The sequence below is a fragment of the Chionomys nivalis genome, chromosome 1 (assembly GCF_950005125.1).
Source record: "Chionomys nivalis chromosome 1, mChiNiv1.1, whole genome shotgun sequence".
Classification (NCBI taxonomy): domain Eukaryota; kingdom Metazoa; phylum Chordata; class Mammalia; order Rodentia; family Cricetidae; genus Chionomys; species Chionomys nivalis.
This window is the reverse complement of record NC_080086.1, coordinates 62,848,978-62,868,629: the sequence shown is the minus strand read 5'-3', so window position 1 is coordinate 62,868,629 and position 19,652 is coordinate 62,848,978. Positions and strand designations below refer to the sequence as shown.

General features: G+C 44.1%; 1 protein-coding gene across 2 annotated transcripts; it reads left to right on the top strand.

Annotated features, from left to right (window-relative positions):
- The first annotated feature begins 222 nt into the window (after positions 1–222).
- Positions 223–19,065, top strand: Hmces (5-hydroxymethylcytosine binding, ES cell specific). Of its 2 annotated transcripts, none has more exons than XM_057773158.1 (7): positions 223–299; positions 967–1,169; positions 5,009–5,152; positions 9,291–9,416; positions 14,223–14,401; positions 16,058–16,250; positions 18,567–19,065. In XM_057773158.1, the coding sequence occupies exons 2-7, from the start codon at positions 987–989 to the stop codon at positions 18,801–18,803; spliced, it is 1,062 nt and encodes a 353-aa protein (XP_057629141.1). In that variant the 5' UTR covers positions 223–299; positions 967–986; the 3' UTR covers positions 18,804–19,065. The 2 variants fall into 2 exon arrangements, with proteins under 2 accessions (XP_057629141.1, XP_057629151.1); XM_057773168.1 differs by lacking the exon at positions 223–299 and adding an exon at positions 550–851.
- Positions 19,066–19,652: the final 587 nt, after the last annotated feature.

Sequence of the window (19,652 nt, the reverse complement as noted above, 5' to 3'; positions counted from 1 at the left end):
CAGGTTTCCTGGTTTCAGGTTCTGGTCTGGGAAGGAGGAAAGATAGGGTCGCCTTGAGTGCTTGTCTCGGGTACGTGTATTTTGTTTTGCTTTATGAGGGCGCATCAAAGGAACTTAGTGTCTTCCTGAGCTGAGTTCCATGGCTCAGCTCAGGAAGGAGCCGCAGCCCCCCCGTGGGGAGGGAACCCCTACGGCGCCTACGTCACGGCGGGGGCGGGGCCGGGTTATCGCAGGGGGCGGGGCGGATGTCCCTTAGGAGGACGCGGGACGCGCTGAAGCGTGGCTTCTACCAGCTGGCGGTGAGGGGACGCGGGCGAGCGCGGGACGGGCTCTCCGAGGGGGACGCGAGCGAGGGACGGACCCTTCGAGGGGGACGCGAGCGGGGGACGGGCCCTCCGAGAGCGGGCGGGGGACCCGGTTCCCGCTCAGGAAAGTCTGGCCCTGAGGAAGAGAGGGCCTCGCTGAGGGGACGCGGGCGGGCGGAGGAGAGGAGAGGGCCTCGCTAAGGGGACGCGGGCGGGCGGAGGACCCGGTCCTATTGGAGGGAAACGGACGGGCGCCTGCGAGGGCCTCGCCGAGGGGACGCGGGCGGGAGGGCGAGCGCAGGGCCGTCCAGGTTCGTCGCCGGGCTCGGCGTCGACCAGGCCCCGCCCCCGGAGCCGAGCGGGTGCGCGCAGGGCAGTAGTGCGGTCTCTGCGGCGAGCGAGGGTTGCTGGCGTGAACACGGAGAGCTCTCTCCTTTCTTTGCCGAATTATTAATCCATCGAGATGAACCCCGGAGGGCACGGCTTTCTCGCCTAACACCCGAAGCCTTTCAGCTGGCCTGTGGACCCTGCCATGGCAGCGACAGGGTAACCCTGCGCTAATGGGCCCTCCGTGAAAGCTGTGGCGTCGGAGGATCCAGTGGGAATGGCAGGGAGGACGCTGTGGCCTAGGGAGTAAAAACCTCACGTTTTGTGGCTGTAGGTCTGAGGTGGTGCTGCAGAATGTGCGGGCGAACATCCTGTCACTTGCCTAGAGATGTTCTCACAAGGGCCTGTGCCTACCACGATCGTCAGGGCAGGCGGCGGCTCCCCGAGTGGAGGGACCCCGATAAATACTGCCCCTCGTACAACAAGAGCCCCCAGTCGAGCAGCCCAGTGCTTCTCTCCCGGCTGCACTTTGAGAAGGTAAGGACTGTGTCAGCTCGGTTCTGGCCCCGCATTGCGATGGTCCTCCAACTCCTGGTCCCTTTGATGTCTGTCCAGCCTCCGCAGTGACCATGAAAGTAGCCAAGTAGCCTTACAGATAGATCCAGACCCTAATTGAACATCACTCTGGGCCTTGGTAAGGAGTAAGTCTCAAACTGTTGGAATGCTTGCCCAATTCATATGAACCTCATATTTGAATACATTGAAAAAATTTTGAGACAGAATCTCACTATATATGTAGTCTGGCTGTCTGCAGAATTCTGCATTACAGGTGTGTGTTACTCTACCCAGCTTGGATTTTTTTTTTTTTTTTTAGATAGCAGCCTTCAAGTATTACTGATTTATCAGCGCCATCTGAGTGTCTTTAAAAAACAAACAGCAACAACAAAAGACCTCCCAAGTGTGGTGGCGCACACCATTAATTCCAGCACTAAGCAGACAGGCAGGCAGATCTCTGAGTTGAAGGCCAGCCTGCCTGGTCTACACAGTGAGTTCCAGGCCAGTCAAGGTTGTGTAGAGAAACTCTAAAAGGGCTCAGTGGGTGGAAGTGCTGGCAAACTTGACAGCCTGAATTGGATCCCTGAATGCTACCTGGTAGGAGAGCACCAGCTCCTACAGGTTATCCTCTGAGCTCCACTCCTACTCTGTGGTAGAGAGTGGACATATAACACACATAAATGTAAGGAAAAAAGAATTTAATGTAATTGAGGCTGGTAATGTTGCTTGGGGATATGAAGCCTATTTCATATTCTCAGAGCCTTTGGCTCAGTACTAGCACATGAAAAGTTTTTTTTTAAAAAATATTTGAACTATTTTTTTTTATTCATATGCTTTGCCTGCCTACATGTATGTATGTGGAGCAAGTGTGTGCCTGGTGCCCTCGGAAGTCAGGGCTTCAGATCCCCTGGAACTGAAGTTACAAAAGACCACTTGTGTGAGTACTTGGAGTTGAATCCAGGTCCTCTCCAAGAGGTTAAGTGGCCTTAACTGCTGAACAGACCACGGTCCCTGTTCCAGTGGATGGATCTTGGGGAGCAGGAATGGGAAAATGGAGCCCCTAGCAAACATAGCCCTCCTTTGGGTCATTTGAGTTTGCCCATGTAGTGCTTGACTACACCATCTATAATATGATTTGCTTAGATTGCTAGGGTTTCTTATTTTGGTAAATATTTGATACTTTATTTTCCTCAAACCTATAAATTCTAAAACAGAATTAGCATTTCAGCAGTCCAACTGCCAGTGTGTATGTATAGGTAGCAATATTTGTATTTGAAACCACTGATTTGCAAAATACTTCCTCTTTCTTTTTTTTCATCTACCACAGTGCGACCAGCTGTTCTATTCCAAAGTCACAACTTGTAGAGGAGAAGATGACTAATACTGAGCAATAATACTTGTGCAGTATTTTGACTTTTCAGCCTCTTCGTATCCGCTGCGCTAGTGTTTGCACTGGTTTGTGCAATGATGTAAACCCTCACAAGGGGACCAGTAGAATTTGTGAGAACAAGATTTTTCAACCAAGACGTCACTGACATTTTAAAATTTTCATATTTATTTTGATATGAATAGGTGTTTGTCCTGAATGAATGACTATACCACATGCATACAGTGTCTGTGGAGGCCAGAAGAAGGCACCAGAATTGGAGTTAACATACACTTGTGAGCCACCATGCCGGTGCTGGGAATAAAACTAGAATCGCAGCCAGTGGTTTTACCCACTGAACAATCTCCCAGACCCAGGGCTGAAGTTTTAATGGATGGGATAATTCTTTGTTGTAGAGAGCTGTCCAGTACATTGTAAAATGTTTAGCAGCCCCCTGGCCTCTACCCACTAGATATATGTAGCTATCTCAAGCCAGAAAAACTAAACGTCCCCAAACATTACCTGAGGTGTCTTAAGGGTTTATACGTGTTGAGCATTGACTTCATTGTTTGATTAAAGCCCCCTTATCAGCTAGGGGAAGGAAAACCACTCAGAATAATCCCAAAATGCCAATCAGAGATCAGCCTTAGAAGCCGACCTCCTAAAAATAATAGTCTCTGGCCTGCTATATTAACCTCTGTGCAAAACGAATGCTCTGGGCATTCCTGCTGTGGACCCGTTACTCATTCTGTGTCTGCTGTTCGTTCCTGCTGTGGACCCGTTACTCATTCTGTGTCTGCTGTCCATTCTCTTGTCGGTATCTAGCACCTGTAATGAGACCCAGGTTAAGATTCTCCACCCTCCTCCTCTGCTCTCTCTCACACACCACACTTCACTGTACTTTTTTTTAATACACGAATCACATATTTGGGAATCTTACATGATGACTCAATTTCATTTTTATATTAGTGTGGCGGTGGTGGCGCACGCCTTTAATTCCAGCATGCAGGAGGCAGAGGCAGGCAGATCTCTGTGAGTTTAGACCAGCCTGGTCTACAAGAGCTAGTTCCTGGACAGGCTCCAAAGCTACAAAGAAACCCTGTCTCAAAAAAACAAAAATAAATAAATAAATAAATAAGTCATTATTCTCAGTACTTTGAGCCTCTTGAGTCTCTGCATTAACCATAAGCCCTTGCATATGGAAGCTTCTCTGACCAAGGCCGAAACAGCACTGATCTTTGGGTATAAATGTAAATATTGGTGCTGGAGAGATGGCTCAGCGGTTAAGCGTAGTGGCTGCTCTTTCAGAGGGTCTGGGTTCAACTCCCAGCACCCACATGGCAGCTCACAACTGTCTGTAATGCCAAGATCTAACACCCTCACACAGACATACAGGCAGGCAAAACACCAATGCAAATAAAAATAAATACATATTTTTAAAATAAATATTTAGCTTGACACCGGTCCATTTATCAAAAAGAAGACTAATGGTATCCCTCTCTGGACCTATGACCTTTTCAGACAGGGTTTGCAATGTAGCCCAGGTTGGCTTGAAATTTACAGTGCATCTGTATTAGCTTCCCAGGTATTAATTAGGATTACAGGTGTTTTTCTCACACTTGGTCTACCTTTTCCCTTCTATCTATCTATCTATCTATCTATCTATCTATCTATCTATCTATCTATCTATCTATCTATCATCTATCTATCTATCTATCTATCTAATCTATCGAGACGGGGTCTTATTATGTAGACCAGGCCAGCCTTGAACTCACAGAGATCTGCCTGCCTCTGCTTCCCAGGTACCAGGACTAAAAACCTGTACTACCATGTCCAGCTGACTTTCTCTCTCTTTTTTTTTTTTTTGACTTTTTCTCTCTTAATAACCTTATATTGTTTGTATTTCCTTAGCTTACAGTAATGTATATAATGATTATGGTCTTCCTGATGTATCTGAGCCTGTATTTGTATTTTTATATAAATACAATATATAATATGAATATGTAATATCAAAACAATTTTTTGTATTAATATATAATATAAAGAATAATTTATGTAGAAATACAATATATAATATAAAATAATTGCATTTTTTATCTTGTCAGCCTTTTTAAAAAATCTCTGTGTTTCTGCATCTGTTTGAGTGTATGCCAGCGGAAAGAGGGCCTCAGATTTCCCACAGCTGGGGTTATGTGTAGTTGGATCTGCCAGACATGGGTGCTAAAAACTTAATTCAGGTCCTCCATAAAAGCAGCAAGTGCTCCTAACCACGGCATCATCTCTAGCACTTGAACCAGGATTTCTATATGTAGTCCAGACTTGCCTAGAACTTGCTGTGTAGCCCAAGATGGCCTTAAATTAGCGGTAATCCTCCTGCCTCAGCCTTTTGAATGCTGGGATTACAAGTTTACACCACGAATCCAGGTGCTGAATCTGAACCTTTTTTCTCTGATAGGGTGCAGACTCATCAGAGCAGATAATTATTCCCATGCGATGGGGCCTGGTTCCATCTTGGTTCAAAGAAAGTGATCCTTCCAAGCTGCAGTTCAACACTACCAACTGTCGTAGTGATACCATCCTGGAAAAGCAGTCATTCAAGGTAGGTAGCCCATCTAGGGAAAAGGCACTTCTCTCTAACTGTTTCATATTTTGTATACCTGATAAATAAGGTTTCTAAGGCTATTCCCAACTGTTAATGTCGAGTCCTGTTCAATTTATTGCTGTGTTTCAGACCAACAATGCCCAAACTTATTGGTTATTGTGGTTTGAAGGAGAGTGGTTCCTATAGGCTCATAATACTTGGTTCTAGTTGGTAAAACTGATTGAGAAGGATTAGGAGGTATGGAGGAGGTGTGTCATTGTGGGGTGAGCTTTGAGGTTTCAAATGCCTATGACATTCCCAGTTGTCTCTCTTACTTTTTCTGTCTGGTGATTGTGCCTCAAGATATAATAAGCTCTCAGATACTACTCCAGCACCCTGCCTGTTGCCGTGTTCCCCACCATGGTGGTCATGAACTCACCCTCTGAAACTAAGCCTCCAATAAAACCCTTTCTTCAAGTTGTTTTAGCCATGGTGCCTTACCACAGCAATTGAAAAGTAACTAAGACAAACATTTTTTTTTAAAATAGGTTGCCTTGGTCCCGATGTTTTATCACAGCAGTAGAAATGTTTAAAACATAAACAATTGGCCCAGTGTGGTGGCACACACCTTTAATTCCAGACTTGGGAGGTTGAGGCCAACAGGTTTCTGTGAGTTCAAGGCCAGCCTGGTCTAGTATACCAAGCAGAGGTATATAATGAGACCTTAATCCCAAAATGGGGATGAAGGTAACAGATATAAATTTCCCTGGTTAAAGTACCTGCTACCAAAGCTAATCACCTTCAGCCCCCAGAACATAATGGTAGAAGGACAGCACCAGTTCCCACAAGTTGTCTTCTAACTTCCACTTGCCCACTGTGGCATGATCAGCCCCTTCCCACCAAAAGTTAAATAAAAGTAATACAATTATCTCTTATATACTGTGGACTAATTGTGCTCAGGGAGGTGGGGTTTTTTGTTTGTTTGTTTTGTTTTTCAAGAAAGGGTTTCTCTGTGTAGCTATAGCTGTCCTGAAAGTCGCTTTGTAGACCAGGCTGACTTCGAACTCACAGAGATTCTCCTGTCTCTGCCTCCTGAGTACTGGGATTAAAGGTGTGTGCCACCCCGCCCGGCCTCAGGGAGGTGGTTTTTACTGGGAATGTCTGTTGTACTTACCAGGCTGTGGTAGTTGTGCTGGTTACTTTTTTGTCAAGTTGATAGAAGCTGGGGTCAGCTGGGAAGAAGGAACCTTGATTGAGACAATACTCCCCTCAAATTAACCTGAGGGCATGCACGTCTGTGGGGCATTTTCTTGATCAATGATTGGCGTGAAAGGACCCAGCTCACTGTTGTCAGTTCTACTCTTAGACAGGTGGTCCTAGGTTATATGGGAAAATAAATAAATAAACAGATTGAGCCATGTCAAGCAGGCCAGTAAACATTCCTCCATGGCCTCTGCTTTGATTATTTTTATTGCTGATTTTGAGACAGGGTCTCTCTATGTAGCCTTGGCTGTCCTGGAACTCACTATATACGCCAGGCTGGTCTCAAACTCACAGAGATCTGCCTGCCTCTGCATCTGCCTTGCAAGTGCTCGAATTAAAGTTGTGCACCACAACACTGAAATCATGTACTTCAGTTCTTTCCTTGAGTTCCTGCTCTTGACTTCCCTTCATGATAAATTATAAACACATAAAACCTTTCCTCCCCAAATTGCTTTTGGTCTTAGTGTTTTGCAATATCAATAGAAAGCAAAGTAAGACAGATAAATGGTTTCTTCACTCATGGCTGTTACCATGGCTAGCTTAGCTGGAACAACTAGAAGTCTTTCGGCATTCCTAGCATGAAGAAGTCTTAGCCAAGCTTCTAATGTGGTACCTCATTTACTACAATGCTCACGATTCAAGAAGGCATAACAGAAACTACAAACCTGGTCTTGCCAGTCATATAGCAGTGCTTCAGAGCCAGCCTAATTCAGTTTGGGAAAGGATGAGATATTCGTGAACACTAGAAAGCATGGTCCAGTTGAAGCAAACCGTAACTGGGGAGGTGGCAGTACACACATCTGTTTACCCCTGAAAGGGAACCCAAGACAGAGAAAAGTACAACTTGGTAAACTGGTGAATTTTTATTGGGGTTACTAAGAGGAGTATGGGTATGGGGTCACTTATAGGAGCAGGGATTGTTGTCGGGGTTTCTGCCCTGCCTGGTTCCCGCAATTGTTAAGTTCAAAAGAAATCACACAGAAGTCTACATTAGTTATAAACTGATTGGCTCATTAGCTCAGGCTTCTTATTAACTCTTATAACTTATATTAACCCATTATTCTTGTCTATGTTAGCCATGTGGCTCGGTATCTTATTCGGTGGGGCAGTCACATCTTGCTTCTTCTGTGGCTGGGACAGGATTGCGGAATAGGACTTCCTTCTTCCCAGAATTTTTCTGTTCTCATTGACCCACCTCTACTTCCTGTCTGGTTGTCCCACCTATACTTCCTGCCTGGCTACTGACCAATCAGCATTATTTAAAATATAATTGACAGAATACAGACCATTGTCCCACACCACTAGGGATGACTCAAAAAGCAGCTTCATCACTGAAAACCACCTCAGCTCTTACAAGCTGCCATCCTAGATCTCCTTCCCCAGGAGAACTGTTGCCTTTTCTTACAAAGCTGAGGAGAGGCCTTCTAGAATCTTGCAAGTTTCTACTCCCTCAGGTATGTTGTTTAGTTTGCTCCTGGAGTCTCCTCTTCGCTCCTGAAGGAAACTGCCCTACAACACTAGCTGCCATGTGTACCTGTTGTACCTGTTCAGGGGGAAGGTGCTTTTTGCCTTTATGTATGTTATTTAATCTTTATAACATCTGTTCAGTTGAGTGGTAACTTGATACAGAAGACAAATGATACGGGGGCCTATTCGATGGCTCAGGAGGTAAAGGCATTTTCCACCAGCATAAGAACCAAAGTTTGATCCCTGGAGCCCACATGGAAGGAGGAGAGAACTGACTCCCACAAATTGTCCTTTTACTTACAAACATGTTTTTCTGCCAGCACAATGACCGCACCTGAATCTTCTGTTTTTTCAGCCAGTAACTGCTGCTACCAAATGTAGTTTTTAGCTAAATCTCTGTCATTCCATTTGCCAATAAAGACTCAGGAGTAGTCAGGGGCTAGGGTGAAACTTGCTAGCTCAGAGAAGTTGAGGAACAGCTAGCTGACCTTCCATCTTCGCCAGAGTCTCAGAAAGAGAGTCTCTTCCATTGCTCCAAACCAAAAAGTACTGCCACACTCAAAGTCCCTTCCTTCTGCTTCCGGTGCATATCTTTGTTATCTGTTTTCCAGGCTCCTTCTGGCTCTCCATTATTACTTTACACTACTAGTTGCTGGCTCCTGACTCAAAGTTGATTTTATTTAATTAATGAAAACACAAACTCATGTTTCACAGTGTGATCATATATTTCACAACACAAACATATACCGTGACACACAGAAATAAATAAATGTACTTTTTAAAAAATGAATGTCTATGGCCAGGTGTATTGGTACATGCCTTTAGTCCCAGAACTTGGGAGGTAGAGACAGGCACATCTCTGTGAATTCAAGGCCAGCCTGGACTACATAGTGAGTTCCAGAACATCCAGAGCTACATAGTGAGATCCTGTCTCTTAAAAAAAAAAACAAGTCTTGAGATTTGAGGGGCAGATAAATTTAAATCTTCTGGGTATGTAGCTCTGTGGTAGCGTACTTGCCTGAGTTCAGTCCCTACCAAACACTTTAAAAAAGATAAAGGGGGGCTGGGCAGTGGTGGTGCACGCCTTTAATCCCAGCACTCGGGAGGCAGAGGCAGGCTGATCGCTGTGAGTTCGAGACCAGCCTAGTCTACAAGAGCTAGTTCCAGGACAGGCTCCAAAACCACAGAGAAACCCTGTCTCGAAAAACAAAAAAAACAAAACAAAAAAAAAGATAAAGGGTATCTCCTCTAGGGTCACACATGAGACCTGAGTGTTTTGGTTTATGTGTATACACACACAACATTAGATGTTGTTCTGACTTTGTACAAGCCGGGTAAGCCCTCTACTACCAAAGTACAGTGCTGAACCTGAAAGGCCATGTAGTGGACTCCTGTCACTGACCATATCCTGTTTATTCTCTCTCAGGTTCCTCTGGGAAAAGGAAGACGTTGTGTTGTTTTAGCTGATGGATTCTACGAGTGGCAGCGGTGTCAGGGAACAAACCAGAGGCAACCATATTTCATCTATTTTCCTCAAATCAAGACAGAGAAGGTATTAGCAGTTGCGCGAACAACAGGCTTAGGAGAGATCAACAAACTGACTCAAGGTCATGTACCTATAGCAATGTTTGTATACTAGGGCACATGTATTGATAGCAACCCTACTCATTGCTATTTAATCTAGGGTGTGTTAAGTACAGTCCATTGTTAGCACAACAAAATTCTTAATGCCACATTTCTCAGAACTATCTCAAGTTGCTACATGTCTGTAATTTTATTTTATTTTTTTTTTGATTTTCGAGACAGGGTTTCTCTGTAGCTTTTTGGTTCCTGTCCTGGAACTAGCTCTTGTAGACCAGGCTGGCCTCAAACTCAGAGATCCGCCTGCCTCTGCCTCCTGAGTGCTGGGATTAAAGGCGTGCACCACCACCGCCCGGCTGTAATTTATTTTTGAGATAATAATATAATTACATTTCTCCTTTTCTCCCATCCACACTCTCCCATATAAGCCCTCCATTTTTCATGACCTCTTTTTCATTTTTATTGCATGCATATATGTATATATGTGTTTACATACATGCATATATACACACACACATTCCTAAGTCTAATCTGCTCAGTCCTTACGTTATTTAATATGTGTTCAGTGCTGACCACCTGGCACTAGACCACCAGTTGCTGTGCTCCTCCCTGGGAATGATTATTTCTCCATTCCCAGCATTCCCCAGTTGCTGTTCTGTTTGTGTAGGGTTGAGGCCTTGTTGACTTTTCCCCCATCTTCTTTGTCATGTCCATTGGTGTCCTTGTTCAGCTCACATTTGAGCAGTCATGTTGCTGAGACTTTATGGGTTTAGCTTAAGACATCTTTAGGATATACAGTCTCATAGCCAACTCCCAATTCTCTGGCTCTTTTAATCTTCTCACCCTGTCTTCTGCAGTGTTCTCTGAGCCTCAGGTGCAGAAATGTTTTATAGATGTACCCATTGAAACTGGGCTCCACAGCTCTTCATTTTGATTGGCTGTGGTTTGCTATAATGGTCTCTGTTGCAAAAAGAAGTTTCCCCGATGAGGGGTGAAGACTACACTTATCTGTGGGTATGAGGACAAATGCTTAGATTGTTGTTAGGGATTATGCTGGTTTAGTAAGGTAGTAGTTGTAGATTGTCCTCTGGTATTCATGACTTTACTAGTACTGAGTTAACTAGGTTCACAGTACCAGGCATGATTTCCCTCTTGTTGAGTGGGTCTTAAGTCTATTAAAGAGCTGTTGGTTACCACCAAGGTCTGTGTCTCACTACTGTATCCTTAGGGTTATCTTTCCGTGATAGTCATTGATGTGGTTCATATAGCTGTGTAGATTATTGGTTGCCTCCCTCCTTTGGAAGCTTGCATAGTGCCTTTTCATCCCATAAAAACTAGTCCTAAAGGAATGGGCATTGAATCAGTTCCAGCTCAGGAATCTTTGGGCTTTGTTTCTGAATTGTGTGGTGTCTTCAGCAGTAGGGATTTACCTTCCACTTCTAAGTCTCATTTTGTGGCTCTGTTCAGACTGGAATTTGTTATGAAGACCAGGCTAGCTGCAAACTCAAGACATCTACCCAACTCTACCTCTTAAGTGCTGGAATTAAATTCATGTACCAGCCAGGCATAGTGGTGAATGTCTTTGGTCCCTGTATTTGGGAAGCAGAGGAGGGCAAATCTCTGGGCTGGAGGCCAGCCTATCCTACAGATAGGTTCCAGAACAGCCAAGGCTACACATAGAAACCCTGTCTTGAAAAAAACAAACAAAATAAGTCATGTATCATCATGCCAGGCGAACTGCTTTATATTAAAATGCTAAGCTTCCACCTTTCGGTTAGGTTAGTGCTATGAGCACTCACATGCAGGGAGGCCTTTATGTGGATGTATATACTTAGTACAATTGCTTAGTCACATGGTAATTCTGTATGTAACATTTCCCTCATTGAACTTTCGTTGTAAGACACATAATATAAAAGGCTCACATCCTAACATTAGAAAGTTGAAAATAAACCAGACATGCCAGCATTATGTTTTCTTTCTAGTTAGATTTAATAGTTTGCACTGGCTAAAATTCTGTTTTACTGGGAAAACTTGAGGCAAAAAAGAGCTAAAAGTGAGGATGGGCAGAGTGTTGTTGGGTTCTAAGATGATGTGTATTGTTTTGTTTACTTTTTTGAGACAGGCTTTTTCTCTGTACCTTTGGTTGTCATGGGACTTGATATATAGACCAGGCTGGCCATAAACTTGCAGAGATCCAACTGCCTTTGCCTCTGGAATGCTGGAATTAAAGGCACACACCACATGCCCAGCAAGATGGTGTGTATCGGCAGGCCAGTGTTGAAGATTGATTTTTTTTTTTTTTTTTAGGATTGGAGTAGGTAGGCAAGAAAAACAGATTAGGATGCTCAGTTGCTGATTGATCTGGCTTTGTTTGTCTGTTAGCTATAAATAAAAATTTAACTATTTCTCCTTGCATTTCAAAACCAAATTGAACTGAATACTTTCACTTTTTTCCTTACAGTTATTTTCTTTCTGCCACCAGCCTTACTATTTTCCTTCTTTATTTATTTGGGTTTTTCAGCTAGCCTCTTTCTTTACCCAGTCACTCTTGATAAGCTTGGATTTTTCTTTGTAGGTGTATAGTACTGCATTCTTCAGTGTGTTCGCGTTCATGAGGGTTCTTCCTTGGTAGCAAAGAAGCTTTAAAAGGTGAAGCCATTTTCAGCTCTTTTGATATCCAGGCAGTTCCTTAGCCATATGTTATCCCTCTTCCAAGGAAAATGAAGAAAGCCCCTGTCCGCTCAAATAAACCTCACTGCTAGAGATCTGAGATACCATTTCACTGCTGTCCCTTCACAGACAGTTCCAGCTCCCTGAAAGACTCCCCAGGCTGTTTTCTGATCTCTTAAGGGGCCACTAATGCCAGGATTGGTCCTAGACCTCACTACTAGCTCATATTTGTGCACCAAGCCAGTATGCTTGCCCTACTATTGTGTTATTTCAGGGATGAGGTTGAAGCTTGCATTTAGATCTTCTAAATGCAATTACAGTTAAGTGTAATTCAGCCCTTCTAGTATCTCTTCCCTTTTTTCTCCCTCTACTTTCTCCTGTTCACCACCAATACCGGTAGCCTTACCTCCATGGTTTTTTTTTTTCTCCCTTTTTTAGAGGGGTAGTGGAGGAGAAAGAGAAGAGAACATGAAGGAATGTAGTAATGAACACTCGTGGAAGGCACCTGTACAATTGCAAGGACTCAAACTCAGCATCAAACTCAGACTAGGGCATCATGGCAGGCTTTCCAGAGGAAGTAATACATGGACTTTCCACTTAGCTTGTCTTTCTTTCTCAAATAATCTGACACAACAAGTCTTTTATGTTTGGAACTTATCCCTTGACTTTAATTATTGAAATAATTGGGTTAAAATATTTGCTAATTGTCTTTTATTTATCTCAGTAACTTTATAGGTTTTCTGTTACTTACCTTATTTTTTTTTTTTTGGTGTGTATGTGTGTGTGTTCAGAAGTGGACACACTGTTACTTGCAGTTAGTTGCACATGACCATGTGTGCTTATGCAGAGAGAGGCCAGAGTTTGACGTTGCATGTCTCCCTCAGTTGTTCTTCAGCCTTGTTGTTTTGAGACAGGGTCTCTCATTGAACTGGAAACTCACTTATTTCCCTGGGCCAGTGGCTGGCTAGCAAGCTCCCAAGTGGTGATGTGCACATGCCATCATGTCCAACATTAATGTGGGTGCTGGGGATGAGAACTCGGGTCTTCATGCTTATGTGGGAAGCACTTTACTGACTGAGCCATCTCTCTAGCTGCTTTTTAATTGAGCATTTTTTGTTTTACTTTTCTGGGGTTTTATTTCATTTTGTTTTTGAGACAGCGTTTCTCTGTCATGTAGCTCTGGCTGTCCTAGATCAGGTTGACCTCAGATTTATAGAAACCTGCCTACCTCTGCTTCCTGAGTTTTGGGATTAAAGGAATGTGCCACTAATCCAAGCTTGAACTCTGGTATTATTTGTCTAAAAAAGCATTTATATATGTATTATATATGTGAAATTATCTGATATTATTCCACAGTTCTTGAACAATATCTTGTGAATTTTCTGTGTTTCAGTTTGGGTAATCTTCATTGGTTTCAAGAGCCTTTAGTGGCTTAACTAAGCTATCTAGAATCATGCCTTGAGTCTGGTTCTGACAATTTCTCTTGGCAGTAGATTCTTTCTTCTAGCTTTTGCTTTGTTTTGTTTTTTGAGACAGGGTTCTCTGGGTAGCTTTGGAGCCTATCCTGGTACTTGCTCTGTAGCACAGGCTGGCCTCAAACTCACAGAGATCCACCTGCCTTTGCCTCCCGAGTGCTGGGATTAAAGGCATGCACCACCACTCAGCTCTTCTAGCTTTTTTTTTTTTTATGTTTCTTCCAATTTTTGCTTGTTGTTAGCCATAGGCAGAGACCAAAATAAATAATAGTTATTCCTGGGAACTCTTCTATTATGGTTTTAAATATGAGATCAAGTCACTATCATAGGGATAGAACTGGGTTGTATTTGCTGTTTTCATTATCTTTATTCCTCACAGGCTTGTATTATTTCCTTGTGCTTTAGGTGAGCAGTCACACCAGAGGGTTGTTCCAATAGCCAAGCTCTCCCTGGCTGTAGGCCCTTCCTGAGCTAGATATTTTTGAAAGCTTGAAACCAAGTGAAGGTATTAAATTCTGAAAGTGTTAAGAAGCCGAAATCTGGAGCTTCAGTAGACATTTGCTGTGAAGCCTGTTGGTGTTAATGATAGTGGGTCAAATAGGTTCAGTAATGGGTTGAACTGCTGTTTCCAGTTAGGTGGGAATGATGCCTCAGACAGCCCCGACAGCAAGGAAAAGGTCTGGGACAATTGGAGGCTGCTGACCATGGCAGGGATCTTTGACTGCTGGGAACCCCCGGAGGGAGAGCGCCTATATTCCTACAGCATCATCACAGTGGATTCCTGCAAAGGCTTGAGTGACATCCACAACAGGCAAGTCACTATCTTTTTCTGGGGAGTAGGAAATTAACTTGTACAGATTATAATTCGTTTTCCCAAAACATGATATATAGTTCTAAAATTGTTACAGACATGCTTTCAAAATTACATAGTAAAAACCACATGAAATCATTTGGATTTCTGAGATTTTAAAATATTTTTAGGGGCTGATGGTGTAGCTCATAGTTGAATATGTACTTAATACGACTCACTAGACCAGTGGTATTTCACTGAGATTTACTCACAACTCACTGATTTTTAAAGTACACATTGAAGGACAGGAGAGATGGTTCAGTGGGTCCTCTTCCAAAGGATCTAGCTCACAATTGTTTGTAGCTGCAGTTCCTGGGGATCTACTGACTCTGGCCTTTACAAACACTTGCAGCCACATGCACATTCCTACATGTAGACACACATCTATATGTAATTTCAAATAATAAAAGTAAATCTTAAAATAATATAACATGTTGATTTGTTGAAGTTAAAGCATTTATCGGTTAATATAAATATTTATACATTTGTCTCCTAAAATTAGCTGTGTCAAACAACCAATAAAATATGAGCGTGGGCTATAAAACTGGAAGCTAGCTGGGCTGTGGTGGCACACACCTTTAATCCTAGCACTCAGGATGCAGAGGCAGCTGGATCTCTGTGAGTTTGAAGCCAGCTGAGTCTACAAAGCAATTGATAGCCAGAGCTACACAGAGAAACCCTCTTTCAAGAAACAAAACAAACAAAAAACCAAAAAAAACCCCAAAACAGTTGTCTGTTATTTCTAACTAAGATGTAATATAGCCCAAGTGGTATGAATGCATCCAGATTTCAGAGACTTTAAGGATCTTTTGTTCTCTCATGTTTTTGAGGCAGAGTCTCACTCTGTATCCAAGTTTGACTGGGAACTCGCTGTGTGAATCCAGGTTGGCCTGAAACTCTTGTTGCTCTTCCTTCTTCATTCTCTTCATTCTCCTGAGTGCTGGGATTATGTACATGGGCCATCCTGACTGTCTTTTTTTTTTTTTTCTTTAAAGAAATGTGTCTTAAAGCCTGTTTTAAATCCTAGCACAGAGGCAGGTGGGTCTCTGAGTTCAAGGACAGCCAGGGCTACACAGAGAAACCCTGTCTTGGAAAACCAAAAAGAAAAAGAGAAATGTGTCTCCCCTGGTGGCAACACTGAGTTTGTAATCCCAATACCCAGAGAGTGAAAGGAGAGGCAAGACAATCATGAGTTTGAGGCCAGACTGGGCTTCAGCAAGAATTTATCTCAAAAACAAAACAAAAGATGGGTCTTGCTGTGTTGCCCAGTCTAGCCTGTACTCCTGGGCTCAAATGAGCCACTCACCTCAGCATCCTGTATAGCTGTGACTACTGGCTCACTTCAGTGCCTGGCCAGCCCTTTCTTGCTGGAGGGCTTTCACAGTTGATGTCTGGAGAGAGGCACCAACTTTCTAGGGGTACACTGCATACCCTAGAGTCGCCCTTAGTGTTATTCACTGCCTGTGCCATGAAGTTTCATAACTTAACTGAATGTTGACTCTAGTGCAGGTGAGGTAAGAGTAAGGACCAGGAACCCTGTGGTGCCTCAACTATCAACTGACTCAGTTTCTTTCCTTTCCCTACCCTCATCAACCTCTCCATCTGATCCCCGACCAGGATGCCTGCCATACTAGATGGAGAAGAGGCAGTCTCCAAATGGCTTGACTTTGGTGAGGTCACCACTCAGGAAGCTCTGAAGTTAATCCATCCCATAGACAATATCACCTTCCATCCAGTTTCTCTAGTGGTGAACAACTCCCGAAACAACACTCCTGAATGTCTGGCCCCTGCTGACTTGGTGACTAAGAAGGTAGGTGACTAAGAAGATAGTCCATTCTGAGACTCCTGTTGTTCAGAGTATGCCCTTGTCTTGCCTTTAATGTTTATTTCATTTGAGTTTATGTAATTTGAATTTTAGACAAGGTATCCCTGTGTAGCTATGACTAGCCTGGAACTGGGCTATATAGACTAGGTTGGCCACAAACTCACAGAGATCCATCTGCATCAGCCTCCTATTGCTGGTATTAAAGGTATGTACTACCATGTCTGGATTTTTTCTCCTATTTTTTAAAGATTTATTTAATTTTTATTTATGTATATGTGTGTTTGTTGACTGAGGTTTCTATACTGCCTGGTCTAACAGCTGTTCAATCCCAAGTAAACACACAGAGGTCTATATTAATTATAAACTGGTTGGCCTAGTAGCTCAGGCTTCTTATTAACTAATTCTTACATCTTACATTAATCCATTCTTGTCTGTGTTAGCCACATGGCTTGGTACCTTTTCGGAGAGGCAGTCACATCTTGCTTGCACTGTGTCTGGGTGACTGACTGCAAAATGAAACTTCCTTCCTAAATGATATGACTAGGATTAAAGCCGTGGCTTTGATGGCTGGATCCAGCCCTTTCTTTAGCTTTCTGAGAATCCAGCCTCATGGTGGAAGTACTGGCTGGAGTTGTGTTTATTGCCCCAAGCTATGGAGTTTCAAGGTCCTTGCCACCACCAAAAAGCATGTGGTTGACTATTCATCAACACCATTTAAGTGTTTCGTGAAGGGCCTCTTAAAAGACCTGCAAGTTTTTGCAGCTAAAGCTGAGTCAGGAAGCCTCTCTTAAATGAGATGCACTTGCCTCTAGCAAAGAGAGGAAACCCGAGAAATTGTTGCTACCAAGAATCCATGCTTAACACTGTTATTTTGTGCCTAGAATTACTTCCTAATCTCAGGTTTTCTGTGGATGCAGTTGTCCACACATTGGGTACCATTTATTGACTGAGGTTTCTGTCCTGCCCGATCCAACAGCCATTCAATCCCAAATAAACACACAGAGGTCTATGTTAATTATAAACTGGTTGGCTTAGCAGCTCAGTCTTCTTATTAATTAATTCTTACGTCTTATATTAACCCATTATTCTTGTCTATGTTAGCCATGTGGCTTGGTACTTTTTTCGGGGAGGCAATCACATCTTGCTTGCTCTGTGTCTGGCTTCCTCTCTGTCTGGGTGACAACTGCAGACTGAAACTTCCCTCTTCCCAGAATTCTCATTGCCCTGCCTCTACTTCCTGTCTGGTTGCCCTGCCTCTGCTTTCTGCCTGGCTACTGGCCAATCAGCGTTTCTTTAAAATAAAGTGACAGAGTACAGACCATTGTCCCACAGCATGTGTTAGTTTGTGGGTGGGTTTGTACGCATGAGTACAGTGGCTGCAGAGTTCAGAAGAGGTCATCTGATCTCCTGGAGCTGGAGTTGCAGGCAGTTGTGAGCTGCCCGGTATGAATGCTTGGGAATGAACCTGGGTCCTCCTCAGAGTGACGAAGTGCTCTTAGCTGCTGAGCCATCTATCTAGCACCCACAGAATGATTTTGTTTTGAGACAGGGTCTCACTGTGTAGCTCCGGCTAGCCTAGAACATGCCATGCAAACCAGGCTGGCCTCAAACCACAGAGATCTGCCTGCCTCTGCCTCCCAAGTGCTAGGATTAAAGGTGTGGGCCACCATGCCCAGCTGGCACAGGATCTCTTAGTGAACTCAGAGCTAGTCTGGCAGTTAAGACATCTGAGGGACACTCCTACCCACTGCTGAGATTATAGCTTTGCCCGCCTTTTATGTGGGTTCTGGGATCCGTGAACCAGGCTGACCTTGAATTCAGAGGTCCTTTGCCTCCCAAGTTCAGGGATTAAAGGCAAGCCCCACCGTTATCACTTACAGAACTCTTTTTCTGTCTTGGTCCATATTCTGTGCTGTTTGCTCACAGAGAACCTCTCATTTCAGGGCTGGGTGTGGCACACAGGCAGCAGAGGAAGTAGTGACAGTCAAGACATACTGGGTGGGGAACTGCTGAGCCTCACTTCTAGCATCCCATCGCCAGCCATTGAGTCACTGAATTTCCCAGAAGGCACTTCATTCCCTGCATGTTTGGGAGACTCCAGCTTCACCCAGACTCTTGTCCTCTGATTTTTAAGTGTTCCTCCCCTATTCTGGGAGCACTCTTGGCCCTCTTTTCCTTGCACCCTTAGTAACACTATGCAAGTGTAGGTTGGTGGTTGGGGTGCATGTTTTTTCCTATCTGCATTTTGGTCTTTCCTGTGAAGCTCAAACCTGGATGTTCAGAGATTTCTCTCTCCCGTAGGAGCCCAAGACAAGTGGCAGCAGTCAAAGAATGATGCAGTGGCTGGCTACAAAGTCACCCAAAAAAGAAGCCCCTGGATCACCCAAAAAGGATGAGTCAGGTGTACCCCAGTGGTCCAGCCAGTTTCTACAGAAGAGCCCATTGCCTGCTAAAAGAGGTGCCACCAGCAGCCTCCTGGACCGGTGGCTGAAGCAGGAGAAGGAGGAAGAGCCCATGGCCAAGCGGCCTCACAGCTAGGCCACACTAAATTACTGTTATCACCAGCTGACTGGAATTGTGTCCAAGTGCTTGGGAAAGTGGTAACACCATGTCAGTTTGGGGCCTAGGAGGACCATGGCTGCCATGACCAGCCCTGTGGGGCCTCTACCCGTCCTGGCTCAGCTGGTAGTCTTGCCTCCTGCTGGGCACTTTACTTCTGCTCTGGTGGTCTTGGAAGGAGGCTCTTCTCTATCTCTGAGCTCTCTTTGTATTTTGTTGTAAATAAATTATGTTTGATAAACCTTGGCTGGCAAGAGTTCTGTTCTTACACAGTTTCCCCTGGTATTTTTTTTTTTTTTTAAGAATGGGTTTTACCACAAAGGGGTGGGTCACCGGGGCCCTCTGACGGAAAAATCTATCAGAGTCAGTTTAGTAGCATGGCAGCCCCTTGTTGATGTTTTCACTGTTAATATTTAAAAGTCCTCTGTGTATAGTTAAAATCCAGCCTGAGGTGGCTGTCACACTCAGCTGAGTGATTTGGGGACAGTTGGGTTCAGAGGTCTTCAGGGCCCTGCCTTTAGCACAGAGGGAAGGATCTGGTGAGAGCTGGACCTGTGCAGGTTCCCAGCCTCCAGCATTGTGCAGGAATCAGGGCAGCAGGTGAGTCTGCACTAGGCGGCTGGAGGAATGCTGGAGAAATGGCTCCCCTACCACACCCTGAGTAGCCATCTGCTGTGTGCCTTTCCTGACACCATACCTTCATAGTGGCTTGGAATGCTATGTCCCTTCGCAAGTAGATTCCTGCAAGCAGGGATTCTCCACTCTTGTTTTCTCCTATTAACAAAAAGTCAGTGTTTTCCCGAGTGTCCATGTGTTTGTTGTGTTGGT